General features: G+C 35.0%; 2 protein-coding genes across 2 annotated transcripts in view; both read left to right on the forward strand.

The window, feature by feature from the left end:
* The window catches only part of wal (electron transfer flavoprotein subunit alpha wal), a 32,732-nt gene extending 28,005 nt beyond the window's left edge, over nt 1-4,727 (forward strand). Inside the window, exon 7 of the mRNA XM_089100967.1 lies at nt 4,443-4,727. Coding sequence (XP_088957093.1) covers nt 4,443-4,628 — 186 coding nt within the window. The 3' untranslated portion in view covers nt 4,629-4,727. The remainder of the gene's footprint in view (nt 1-4,442) is intronic.
* A 7,265-nt stretch (nt 4,728-11,992) lies between these two features.
* The window catches only part of LOC148943414 (uncharacterized), a gene marked incomplete at its 5' end in the record, with an annotated part of 43,460 nt that continues 40,817 nt past the window's right edge, over nt 11,993-14,635 (forward strand). Inside the window, one exon of the mRNA XM_089101129.1 lies at nt 11,993-12,032. Coding sequence (XP_088957255.1) covers nt 11,993-12,032 — 40 coding nt within the window. The remainder of the gene's footprint in view (nt 12,033-14,635) is intronic.

Raw genomic sequence — 14,635 nt, forward strand, 5'->3', positions numbered from 1 at the left:
AAATGGGTCATAAAAACATAAAAAAAGGAAAGCAAGTGAATATATACAAAACATAAGCAACACCTGTTCATGGAATGAAAAAAGAGAAACTATCGGGATGTTTCCCTTTTTGCTATGATTATAAATTGATAGGTCGGGGTTTACCGACCTATCAATTTTTTCTATAATGTAGGGGACAAAAGTTTTTTCACGTCTGGAGGTAAAGCATAAAACGGGGGAGAAGGTAGGAACGGGCTCTGACACAATCCGAGAACGGTAGAATCTGTGTGAGGAGTGTCTTTTGGGAAAAATGTTTTCGTGCGTGGGATTGTTACCGCATTTTTTTATTTTTTTTTTGAAAAGCCGAGACACAACGTAACTATCCAGCATGGAAGCGTTACCAACCTAGCTTTTTTAGAAGAAAAGGGGACGGAACCTCGCCTTCTTTGGAATTATTGGCAGGGCTTTTTTTAGAAGGGGTTGATTTTATCTGATTCTTCCCGGAAGATGCAGGGTTGCCAAACAGAACAAGGATATACAAGATCAGAGTGGATAAAGGAAGTATCAATCCTAAATGAATTAGAGGGGACGCAAAATTTATTTAATCGCTTAAGGAGGAAGATAAACGCATTAGCTCTTGGATGATATTTCTGATACGGATATCCCATTTTAAATATAAAGAAGTTGTGACGCCAAATAACTTACTGGAGGAAACAGAAATTTCCGGAGGGAGGGTTCGGATTAAGGAAATGGGGCGAGGATTTAAGCAACAAATTGCTATTATCATGGATTTAGATTGGTTGACTCTCATGTCTAAGTTCGAGGCATCATGTGCAACTGCTTTGGGGATGCTCATATGATTGCTTATTAAATTTCTATTCCAGGTTTCAGCAACCACAAGGTCATCGGTCAGGAAATTCCTTAAAGATGATGTTAACTATAACTGAATAAGGAGGGGATCTAGGAGAGTACCTTGGGATAATCTATGATAAGCAGAGGATTTGAATAATGATTCTGGTATTATACTACCTGTAATCTATTTGATAAGAAGAAGGCAACAAATTTCACAGGAAATATTGAATTCAGTAACAAGTTTCTCAGCTAATATATTGTGATCAACAAGGTTAAATGCTTTTTGAAGGTCGATAAAAATTAAATTTAGCCAGGAATTAGACTTTTCAAAAGCTTTCATCTGTCAGGAATATATTAGAGGCTTTAAATCATAACTTAGAAAAGGAAGGGATCTAGGAGAGTGCCTTGGGGTGCTCCATTGTGAACTTGGAGGGCATTGGGTTAGTGGTTCAGATATTTGACTGTTTGTGATCTATTTTTCAAGAAGAAAGCAACCAATTTCACCAAGGGAAAGTTAATATTGAATTCAGTTACCAGTTTCTCAACTAATGTATTGTTTTTAACAAAGTCAAATGCTTTTTGGAGATCGTTGAAATGAAATTTAGTCAAGTATTAGACTTTTCTCAATCGAGTCGATAAGAAAACAAGGTAATTGAAAGCAGAAGTGGATTTGAGGCTCTGCCTCAGGTCAGAAAGAGGAAAGATTTTTTTTCCTTTAATCGATCTGCAAGGAAACCTTCATGTAATTTTGAGAATATACCAGTGAGAGAAATATGACGAACACCTTCAAAACCAGGCTTTCCGTATTTCTTTTTTAAGTGGGTTATGAAACACTGATCCGATATTTGTGGATTACCCGGACTCTGTAATCTCGTTTAAAAGAACAGACATGGGCTTTAAAAGAAAGTCACCAAGAGCACTAATAAGAGGAAATGGGATATCCAAAGGGCTTTTTTTAGTTCTCCCATTCTTCTTTTGATCACAGACGAAAAAGTAAAGGGGAAAAAAGAAGGAAAATTATCAATTAATAGGACATTGCTGGAAGGCTTGTATGATGGAAGCGAGGAACCTGTTAAGGTTATCGACGGTAACTTCAGGTAGGTTGAATTTAAGCTTGTCAAGACTCCTGCCACACAACTTAAAAATACCGATTTTTCGGTTCATTAGTAAACAGTTCGTCGACCTTATTTTTGTAATAGGATCGAACTGTAGGGGCTTGTATTGGGCGTTTTTATGAAAGAAATTAGATTTTTGTAGTAAGTAGCAATTTTTTCATCAGAATTGTGTAAATTGTTAATATCGGACCAATCTTCAATATTCAGCCACATAATAAAAGAAAGAAGACCAGAATTATGAAGTGTTAAGGAACATTGGCTATTGAGAAACAATGCTTTCAAGTTTGAAGCAGTAACGGTTTTAGGCCTCATAAACGGAGGGAGGGGGCAAGGTATGCAAAAATTACAAATTCGATAATTTCTAATAAATTAAGTACCTAATAGGGGTGTAAATATGTAAAAAAAAAGAAATTTAATGTAATATGTTAGAAAACTGGGAAGGGGGGAGCCACCCCCCTCTCCCAGACATAGAACTGTCACTGGTTTTCGACCCAATGGAGGCAAAGCTGAGGGGGAGGGGGGGGGGGCTGTGAACATTATTCATATTAGTTACAATAACATAAAGAAAGGTGAGATATCCTTGAAGTTCGAGATTTGAGATGTCTTTGAAGAATCTCTTTCATTAAGGATTCCTTAAAATGGTACGCAGTATGTATTATTACATGATGCATTAATATGTCATTAACTCATTAACTTTTCCTAAAACTGACAATAATTAGTGGTATGAATGATTTTTGTATAATCCTAATAGTTTAGTGCCGTAACTATTACGTATTCGTGGCTGCACTCAGTTGGAGAATTGAGCCATGTCTTCATATGACTTTTCCAGGCGAGATTGCTCGCGTTTTTTTTTAACTTTTCCTATCAGCTCCAATTTATTACCGTTTTTAAGAAAATTCAATTTCTATGACGTTTTTTCTGGTGACAAATAATTTTATTTTGATTATTAGGTCACTTTGTTAACATTTATTAAGCAAACAAACTGGTTGACAGCATCGTCGGTCTTCTCTATGTGGCTCTGTCCATGGCTAGGGATGGGACCTCCTTTGGATTGACACTGTGGCTGAGGGGGTTTTGTTTTATTTTATCAACCCACCTGGTCCATGGTCTCCCTCGAGATCGTTGTCAACCATTTTAGAGCGTTTGAAATCCTGGTGGTTGGGGGGGGGGGATGATAATGCGGGACCATATAAGAAAAGGTTCTTAGTGTGACAATGTAAGTAAGCTATAAACAAAATAATAAAAAACAAAGTAAACCCAATTAGTTCTCCTTGTTACCAAAAGGGAATTATCATAGAGATATCACCAGTCTAATTGGGTTTATGGTATTCATGATCACCTGCGATGATATTGACCTGACAATCCTCTTTTAATAAGGAATTGTGCTATCGTTATTCCACTAATAACAGAGGACGTTGGTGATTGTCTCATCAAAGTCATTAATTTCTCTAACCTCAGAAGAAAAAAGTTTAATTGTTACAGTTTTAAATGGTCGGGCTAAATAGTATCAACTGAAAAGCCCGCCTGCTGTGAAATAGAAGAAGAAGGTTAGTTCTCTGATGAACTTGAAATTAATTTTTATTGTGAGGAGTTTGATTTTAGCAGTTTAAATACCAAAAGTGGGGCTCATAACTTTTTCAACCCTGGAAATTAAGTATAGCGTATTTTTCTTTAAATCCACTGGTGAGTGTCTTAGTCAATCCGGAAAACATTCAAGCTGAAGAGATGGTAATTATTGTAAACTTCGAAATTGTCTGTTTTTATGGTCCGTACAAAAAAAATGAAAATAAACTTTTGCTCAACTTAACGTCCTCTGGATTTGACGTGTGGTTTCAATTTGATCCATTAGATGGCAGCTGTTGTATTCCAAAAAATTAAAGGGAGAGAATTATCATAAAAAGCTTGATAATCTTATTTGTAGGGGGAAAACCTCATGGAAGAACTATCATTTCTATTCACGTCGGAGTAAATTGTACTAGAGCGAAAATTTTCCCGTTCATTCTTACTCAGTTTCAAGAAAAAGAAAACAAATAGGCCCTGCATAGAATTGTTCTTCATTAAACCCCCCGAAAACGAAAAGACGAGGGAAGTACATGAAGTATAGATACAAATGTAGAGAAAACTTTAGACTCTATATTTTATGGCGTAGGGAGACTGAATCCAGACGGAATTTCCTCTTTGAACTGGTTTATGAACTGCTAGTAGAATCTCACCCATACTACAAAAAAAAACAAGAGGTAAATCGTATGAAGACTCGGTACTTTTTCATAATTCTGTCAGGCTAGGGTCCCAAATTCCCTCCTGGTCTTTTGAAGGGCTGCGAGTTTTTTCTGTTAAAGCTAGCCATTTAAAAAACGAATTTGACATCCGGTTTATAATTAATTTTGTCTGAAAATAAAACGATCACTTTTAGCTTTTGCTTAAGGAATAATGTGATCTGTGAATTTTGTTTGTCCATTTTTGAAAAAGAAAATAAATCTAATTTTTCTTTCACAGGAACTGTACATAGCTGTTGGTATATCTGGTGCTATCCAACATTTAGCTGGAATGAAAGACTCCAAAACAATTGTTGCAATCAACAAGGACCCGGAAGCGCCCATCTTCCAGGTTGCTGATCTTGGGCTGGTTGCCGACCTCTTCAAAGCCGTTCCAGAGATGACGGAGAAATTGTCCAAGAAATAAGGCTTTCATATACTTTCTTATCATTATATTTCTGTCGTATTGGCTCAGATTTGAGTCATTTGTTCATATATTATTGTAACTAATAAATCGTTGGTTTTATTTTTGTTTTCACGAAAGCTTTTTTTTCTCTGAAAGGACCTACTTTCTATTAAATATACTCTGGGCTTTTTTTTTTTATTTATGGTGTAAAACGACAAATACATTGCAGGTGTAGTGAAGTATAAACGCCAAAAATTAAGCTACTTGAATTTTAAGAAATCTAGATACCATCAGCTTTATATTTACTCTACAAACTTAATTCCTTCTCAAACTTTTGTACTAGATAACATGATAGCCATTCATCAATAACTTAGTATTTTTTACTTCAACCTCTAGGTTATTTTTTTTTTTTTGCAGGTTTATTTTTCACGGCCGAATTTAACATTTAAATACGGTTCATAAAACGTAATCAGAAATATTCATTGATTATATAATCGACTAGCTTCTCAGAAATGGAATTTATTTTTTCAGCTTCAGCTTTCTGGTAGTTTTTATTTTTTCTATAGAAATTCAGGACAATCCTTAGAAATCAACTAGTGAGATGGTTATGGATTTAAATCATCAAGGACCGCAACCATCAATGACTCTAACCACCAAGGACTCAACCTTCAAGGGCTCCCTCTCTCCAACCTCCAAGTGGCCCCCTCCCTACAACTTTTTCTCAAAATAACATAAAGTATGCCTGCGACTGTACCAATCATACTCTATGCTTGCTCATAGACACGGCACTGCTTTCCCACTGGTACTTTATGTCCGGTTATCGACACCTCGCGGCTTTCCTATTTGAGAACTAGAGTTACATCAATCATGAATATAGTAAATTTTAACATGGATCAATGTTTTGAGTTAGGAATATCTTGATATTGTTACAATACGATTTGTAATGGCCACTATCATGACTTCAGTAATTCATATGAGAGTAGTGCAGTAAATTTAGAAGTCGTGGAAAATGAAATGGAAGAGGACAATCTGCACGAAATGAGAAGAATCTTTGATGAAATGGAGAGAAAAAGGACAGGCTTACCAGTTTCTGCAGTGGAAGAGAGTGACCAATATCACAAGAAACAATACAAATAAAGGACACCCTTTTTAAAAAACACATAAAAAATTTGTTCATGAACATTTTTGTTACGCTTCTACGAGTTGGAGAGATTTCGGCGTCCTAACGGCGTCCTAATCCTTCAGTTCTTCCCCATCCCATCTATACTTATTAGGAAGAAATAATTATTAGGAAGTAAGGGGATATTAAGGATTTGGAGCAATAATTTCAGCTTGTTTCTTTGTAGTAAAAAAAGGGCTTCGAAAAAGCATCTTTGTTACGTTTTCACCAGTCGGACACTGTAAGTGGTTTTCCCCACTTACAGTATGTTTAAAACTTTGAAGACGTTTTTATGGATGGTAGAATTTTTCCCGCCTCTTTTGTAATGGTTATACCGAATGAATTAGTCTACACTCTTCAAATTTCCTCTTTGGCTCCATGGAAATAAAGTTTTTGGAAATACAGGGGGGGGGGGGCAAAAATTCTTGGGTGACCAGTGCCCTTCCTATAAACGGAATTTGAATCCCTCTCCCGAGATTTTTGTCCGACTGGTGAAAACGTAACAAAAATGCTTTTTCGAAGCCCTTTTTTTACTACAAAGAAACAAGCTGAAATTATTGCTCCAAATCCTTAATATCCCCTTACTTCCTAATAATTATTTCTTCCTAATAAGTATAGATGGGACGGGGAAGAACTGAAGGATTATGCTTTTTTGTTCCTTTTTTAAATAATTTATTGAACCTTACTGGTAAAGATAACGAAAGGATTTCTTAGACCACACTGCTTTTCCGTTTACAAAAAAAATATCACAAGAATCAATGCAAACAAAGGACACCCTCTCCATTTCAAGGATATGTGTGTGTTGTTGTAGTATTAGATTGTCTTACTCCTTTGATGCCAAAATTTTAATATTCGAAAAGTTTTTAAACTTTTAACGTATTCGACGCATTGGTCTATTTTAAAATTATTATTCTATTAATTTAGCAGTATAGATTAATAAGCTTAAAGTTCCTTAAGTGATTCCTGACTCAAGGAACAGCAAGTAGTAAATATATGATATGCTATAAGAATACGGAATAATAAAGTTTTACTTAAACAAGCATTTCCATATTCATTTAGATAAAGAGTAAATAAAATGTCTTGAATTTATTTTCTTGTTTACTTGTTTGTCGACTCATGGTGCGATTTCTTGGCTGAGGAGCAGAAGCTGTACAAGCAGAAGAATCTATTTCTTTTAAAATGTCAAAAAGGGGAGAAAAAACAAGAGGCCTAAACAACAATTTTACAGAGAATAAAACTAACTTACGGTTAAGAACCCTTGATTTTTATTTTAACTTTAGATTACAAGAAGTCATGTCTATTACAATGACTTTTTATGTACAACTTAAGGCCATTGCACAAAAAAAAGGCAACAGTACAAGCTTACATCAACTTTGTCGCAAAACCTAACTGCTCAGCTCCTTAATTTAGCCACGTAAATAAAAAGAACATGCATTTATGGGAGAGACCAGACATCTATGAAGAGTGAGAGAGAGAGTAGGAAAAATAAAGAAGTGGAAAGCACTCCATGTATTTAAGTTTATTGCCATAGAAACTTACTCAAGAAATTTTACAAAAGACGTTTAAAGAAGTAATAAAAACAAAGAAATATGTTTTTTTTTTAAATATTTCTAAATACCTCGAAATATGTATTTATTGCATCAGAAGAAGTATGTATTCTCTCGAAATATGTATCAAAAGAAATATGTATTCGTTTTTAAGGAGGTATTGGGAAAACAGTATACAGAATAGAGCTGCCTGGGGGAAATTAAAGCCAAACAGAGTTGACAATATCTTTTTTTTCATGTCTTTGTGTCCCTTGAAAAGGATGTCAGAGTTTATAAGTTTTTTTTCGCTGTATTGCTTCAATTAGTATTTTACGCATTTGTTTTAATAGAGTTAAATTCTAAAACAATAATTATTAATAGAAAATGAGTTCTGTTATTAAGGGAAAAAGGAAAAAGCATTACAAGAAATTTTTTATAGTAAATAGTTGTAATAACATTATGATAAGATTCAGTCCATAGCATGGTGTCGGATAAGGTGGTTCTCATGATGTACTTTTGTTTTAATCTGAATCTATTTTTAAGAGTTCTTGGTTTTGATATTTCTTAGCATTTGACGTGATCGTCTCTTACTAGGTTGCTAGCTACTGCTGCAACCCAGAATCACATAGTTATGAGAGGCAGCGTAGCCAAGTAGTCCAAGGCTCTGGTGTTAGCTACCAGTCTCTTCGGAGGCGTGGGTTCAAATCTTACCGCTGGTAGAATTTTATACCAAAGCAAACAAATTACTTGTTTGAGTCTTAAATTATAATTTTAGTTACTATGGGCTGGAAGTTTGTTCCTTACTGTAATAAGAGACGACAAAGCTACAACCTACGATTATGACGTCATTGATCAATCTTTAACATGAAATATGCAGTTTTACATACAAAAATTGATTCTATTTTAAAAATAATTTGTTTTAATTACAAAACGTTTTTAACCTCAATAAGTTCCTTTAAAATGAGCCATTGAACAATTCTACGATGTTCCAGTGCCAAGCTATCTGTGGAAAAAATAGAAAAATAAAAAATGCCGTTTAGGCAGAATGCTGTAGTAGCTGTCACTTTTCTTGATTTTCAAGCCAAAATATTTCCCTTGCTTTTCAAGCCAAGGAACAGAAAGTTTCATATATAGGGGAATTGGACAAGGTGGTTCTAATGGTGATTTATAGCTGGTTATAACGGTAAAAAGTGGCTACAGTAACTCAAGTCTTATCAGGTTCAGTTAACTGAACAAGTTGCCCATAGAGAAAAGAAAACTTGCTAGGTCCTGAAAAGAAAACTTACTAGAAAAGAACTTAAAGAAAAGAAACTTAAAGAACTTAAAGAAAAAAAACTTAAGAAAAAAAGTTAGAAAAAAACTTGAAAAAGTTAAAAAAAAACTTAAGAAAGAAAAAAGAACTTAAAGAAAAGAAAACTTACTAGGTCCTGATCATGTTTTTCATCCGTGTCAGCAAACCTCTTGGATATGTAAACACTCCTTTTTTTCTCTTAAAAGAAAAAAAAGTTAGAGGTGAAAAGTTATATTAAAAAATTATATTATATTATTGAGATTAAAGGTTAAAAATTGTATTCTAAAAGCCAGAATATAATTTAAGATACTATAATATAATAAGAATATAATTCAGCTAGCACTGAAAAATGCAATTTACCATTGTCTTAGACTTGGGTATGAGCTTTTTCCTGTTGAAATCAAGAAAAGAATTACCGCGTCGCTGTTTCCGGTGTGCTAATAGCTGTCCAAGATCAGAAATCAGCAAAAACGATAATCAACCTGAAATCCCTTCTGAATACCGAAATTAATGCATCTCAATGGACCTTATACCCATTCCCAACAAAAATAATAGTTTATAATGTCCCTCCAGAAATACACATTCAGGAGTTAAAAGAAGGGCTTTCAGATAGGGGTGGAAACACAATCCCAGTTGAAGATGTTACCCAACTTGGTAAACCTAACTCTAATGGCCCAAAAACAAGTAGATCCTTCTTATTTACACTGAAGGAAAAAATTAACATCCATGGAAAGTTATTCCTATTTGGGTAAATAGGAAACCACACAAGGAATAGAAACCAAAGTCTATCCAGTGTCAGAAGTGTCTCAAACTGGGACACACAACAAATGCAATGAAATTCTTCTAGAGTGTAGTAATTGTAAAGCATTCCATCCTAAAGAGTTGACAACTTGCAACAACACTCAGCCTACATGTATCAATTGCAAAGGCCCACATGAATCTACCAATAAATCACTATGCCCTGCATATAAGAAAAGAGCACTAACACTCCAAATAGCAACAGAGAAGAACATCCAATACCCCTTTGCAGCAATAGAAGCAAATGCTGCCCAACAATACCAAATAAAGCCAGTAATGAAACCAACCAAAACCCCCAGGTCAAACGCCCCCAATGCATCAAGTACCCTGTATAAAACATCATCCTCTAAGCCCCCTAGCTCACATCCCTATCAGAAGGAATCACCAAGTCAACAAGCCTCCTTGTCCGGTGAGATGAGGTCAGCCTGGCCCCCCCTCCCAAGAAGAAACAAACCAAAAACACTGCCAAGAATTAATCACTTAACTTACAAACAGGATGCACAACCAAGAATACAATCCCCAAATATATGCTTATTCATTCTAAACTGTAATGCAGTTCAGGCCATGAACATACATCAACTACAGAAAACAAAAATCATTGCAGAATTGGCAAAAATCTACATCCCTCATGATATGCTCATTCAAGCAAAAAAAGATCTTGCTTTACTTTTAACAAAGCTGAACATTGATACACAGTCATATGAGATTATGTCTTTATGAGATTAAGTAATAAAAACAAGTTTTTTTTTAACTGAAAGTAAGGAGCGACATTAAAACTTAAAACAAACAGCAATTATACTGTACATGAAAGGGACTGTCCCCTCCTTCACGCCTTGCTCTTTACGTTACTTTAGCATAAAGACCTAGGGGTTGAGGAGGGGACAGCCCCTTTCGTATACGGAATAATTATTGTTCATTTTAAGATTTAACGTCGCTCCTTACTTTCAGTTAATAAAACTTGTTTTTTATTTAATTTCTGAACGTTTTTCAACTAATGCTGGTTTGATTGTGGCTCACAGTGCATGAAAAATTAAAACACAATTGGCATATTAGTTTTGGCAGATTTATTCCGGATATGAAGGGTCGCCCCTCCTCAATACCTTGCTCTTTACGCTAAAGCTGTTAGCACTTTTAAAAAAGCTTCCTATTCTAATTAAAAAGCCCCTTTTTTTAATTTTAGTAAACAGTCTAACTTTAGCGTAAAGAATAAGGTATTGAGGAGGGACAATCCTTCATATATGGCATAATTTCTGTTTGTTTTTCAAATAATGCTGCTAAATCTGGCTCACCCTCTATGAAATATACCTCTCCCCCTCACGGAATTCCTCCGTGGAAATTTCATCCAACGTAAAGTGCACCTCCCCCTGTCAAATTCCCTCCAGACAATTCTTTCCTCGCTGAGAATCCCCCCTCTCTTTAAAATTGCTTGTGAACAATTCACCCTGAAAAATTCTTCTTAGCATTTTTTCATTGGAATAAGACTTTAATCTATATATTGGTTTCTTGGCCACTCCATAAATGCCCCCTTCCGTGGAAATATTTCCCAAAAAACGAAACGCACAGAAAAAAGCCTCTGGAACATCTCCAAATAAAAATTTTGGCAAAGACAATGTAAAACAATTAAAAAGAATTTCATATAGTAATTCTGTCAGTACCCCCTAGTGTAACATTTCCCCCAGAATATTCACTCATCTGAAATTTCCCTCCCAAAGGAAAATTCTCCCCTTAGAAATCCACCCCAAGAACAACTTCCCCCCTGGCTAAGGTGCATCTTTGCACTTTTAAACGTTTTATGGAGAGTCCGTAACTAAACAAAGTCCATGCTAGTGTTTCAATAAACTCGACGGAAACTTTATGAGCGCATGGACCTATAAAAATAAAAACATCTTCTCATAACATAATTTGTCCTCTAAAATCAATTTGGATTTTTGTACTGGTCTTATCTCTTGTCAAATCCCATCCCTAATTAATATTTTAAATGGCTTGCTTATCAACAGAGTCTTCTACCCCATGGCATTTGCATTCTACCCTTAAAGCGGTTATGATAACAAAGTTGTGATATCACAAACGGGTTTCATAAGCAGGTCAGTCATATAGTAAATAAGTTTAAAAGGATGAATGTTAAAGGAAAATAGGATTTTAGAATATATTTTAATGAACAAGGTTAAAAGCTGAAGTTGTGTAAGGTAAGCAGTGATTTATAATTATGATAGTAATATAGGATGAAATGTGAGCTAAAACAACTAGTAATGTGCAGTAATTTACCATTATATAGAGGGGGGAGGAGTGGAGGTAAGTACTTCAAAGTACCTTCCCGGGACATACCTTAGCATGTAGATCCATCCCGGAAAGTTTCATTTTCCTAACCCAACCCCTTTCCAAGATAGCCAAAAGTAACTAAAGTAGAATTTTACTCGGTAAAATTCTAATGTAGCTACTTTTTCTATCTTGGAATGGGTTAAGGTTGGAAAAATGAATCATGGGTCTAAAACATACCCCAGGAAGGTATTGCCAAGTTTTTATAATAACCTTGTTCTGATTTTTCCAAAATTCTACTTTAGCTACTTTTCGCCATCTTGGAAAGGGGTTAGGTTAGGAAAACTTTCAGTGATGGGTCAATAGGCTTAAGTACGTCCGAGGAAGGTATTTGGGTAAATATCTACCAAATCATATTATTGAGTTAGGAATAAAGTGATTACACCATTTGATGCCTTTTTTTATGCTGATTATGAATATTTTAAGCATTTCTATCGGAAATGAATTTCAGCTCCCCCCCCCTTAGGCCTATGTAGGCTATACCTAACCTAACCCTGAATTGGCAGATATAGGGGGGGGGGGGCTGAAATTCATTTCCGACAGAAATGCTTATTATATTCGTAATCAGCATTAAAAAAAAGGCATCGAATGGTGTATTCACTTTAGTCCTAACTCAATAATATGATTTGGTAGATATTTACCGGTATTTGAAGTACCTAGGTGCATTCAATCCTCCCTTTAGAGGGCAATGACCTTTAAAAATCTGTGTGTTATAAAAGTGAAACCTTGCAAAATAGATCTGCCTAAAGCCCTGTCTTAATTGGTGTATTGGCTTGTCTTAATTGGCAGATAGTGGTAATAAGGATCTGTTATATTTGAGCAATAGCGTGTAAAAGCAGAATTGCGCTAATAAGAGTAATAAGACTAAAATAGAACACGTTTCTATTTTTCTTATTCATCTGTATTGAATAATCAGAGAAATTTAAAAAATGGCATGGAATGGAAAATCATTTTCTTACTGGGAAATGTTCATTGATTTAGTACATTCAAACAGGCATTTGTATGTAAAATCAGAGCCATTATACTGCAATAGAGAGGTTGTGAAAAGAACCTGGTGTCATGTGGGATCAGCAATGGCTCAAGCTAATCATGGCAGTATGACAGGTAAGCCCTCAAAGTTTATTCCATCATCCTAGTCAACCTACATAAATCTATTTTAAATTTTCTATACCTAGAACTAATCTAAATGTGTATACTTATAGTGTGGTCCTGGCTATTTGTTTTGATAAGGCTTACTGAATTTTCCCAAAACAGGATTTGAAATATAGCCTAGGCTATTAGCCTAGTGAAGCAATGCACTAGGATAAATAATTTGTTTTTGAGCAATGATTTCTTTATTAGCTATTCAAACTGATGGATGGTCAAAGAAAAATAATAAGGCTAGGAAACAAAATGTAGATATCCCTCAGTACCAAAGGGTTTTTATCTGCTGTAGGCATAAAGTTCTAGTTGAGGGACTTCTAGCTATCTTGAAAAGCAGCTAAGATATGTGAATAAAACATTCAGAAAAGTTTCCAAGGCTTAAAATATACCTAGTAATGCTCTATAAAGCTGCTGTCTTGGTAAATATCTACCAAATCATATTATTGACTTACACATAAAGTGAATATACCACTCAATGCCTTTTTTTATGCTGGTTACAAATAGGATAATCATTTCTATTAGGAATGAGTTTCAGCCCCCCCTATATATGCCAGTTCAGGGTATATATTTCTACATTAGGGGGGTGGGGGCAAATTTTGTTTCTGATGTAAATGGGAGGTAAGTTTAAACTACCCCACCCCCCCTAATGTAGAACTATATACTCTGAATTGGCATATATAGGAGGGGGGGGGGGGCTGAAATTCATTTCCGATAGAAATTATTACTATATTTGTAATCAGCATAAAAAAAAGGCATCAAGTGGTATATTCACTTTATGCGTAAGTCAATAATATGATTTGGCAGAAATTTACTGCTGTCTCTACCCTTTCCTTAATTTTAGGGCTATCTAAACTTTGACAAAAATTTTGTATATCAATTTTAGTTTCCAGTCTCATTTTTATTGTCTGTAATGTTTGAAAATGTAATTTCTCTTTTTATTGCAGTTTATTTTAAGCAAGGGCAAATCTCCAGCATTTTTATTTGGGGGGGGGGGGCAAGAGAGGTCCATATCCAGATAGTCAAGGGGCATAAAATATATATTTTTTCAACATTAGGGGGGGGCTGTCTCCCCTGCCCCCCTAAATGATGCACCTGATTTTAATCCATATTAGGATCTTTTCCTAAATTTAAGAAATGCATAATTTTCAATTCTTTACAACCTTAAAAATCAAGATATAACTTAGATATGAGGCTCAAAACACTATCCTTGTGCCTCAATTGAGCTGTAAGTCTATTTCTAAAGGTTTATCTTTTATAACACAAAAAGATCTTTAATATATTTCCCATATCAGCTATTTCACACCAACACAACAAGAAGCTATTCTGAAATAAATTTGATCGATTCAGCGAGATTTATCCTTGGAAGTTTCCTCTGACTGGTAGAACAACTTTCAAAATTTAAACCAGAATTTTAGAAGCAAACACAGGTGACAAGCAAGCCATTGAATTTGCCTTTGAAAGTGCATGCATGATCTTTGGCACTTTGGATTACCCTGCAAGACTGACAGGCTTATTTTCCTGGGAGTTTTCTGCAAGAAATCGTTAGATTTAATAGAGGTAGTAGATTAATAGATGTTTCTTGTGAATTTATATCACTGTTATCATCATCACTGTCTATTAAAAGGATTTTGTCCTACTTGTATTTTATTTACCACCCTCTATAACCCCTGGGAAAATTCACTTTTACCAATTGAATTCACTCCTCCCCCTACAATCTCTCTTCCCTTCTTTTACTTGTACAAAAATATTGCTTTCACACAAGCAAAATTTCTACAGAAAGATATAGAAGACTTTT

Source organism: Artemia sp. Qi Xiang Cuo, chromosome 15 (assembly GCF_049724085.1).
Source record: "Artemia sp. Qi Xiang Cuo chromosome 15, ASM4972408v1, whole genome shotgun sequence".
Lineage (NCBI taxonomy): Eukaryota > Metazoa > Arthropoda > Branchiopoda > Anostraca > Artemiidae > Artemia > Artemia sp. Qi Xiang Cuo.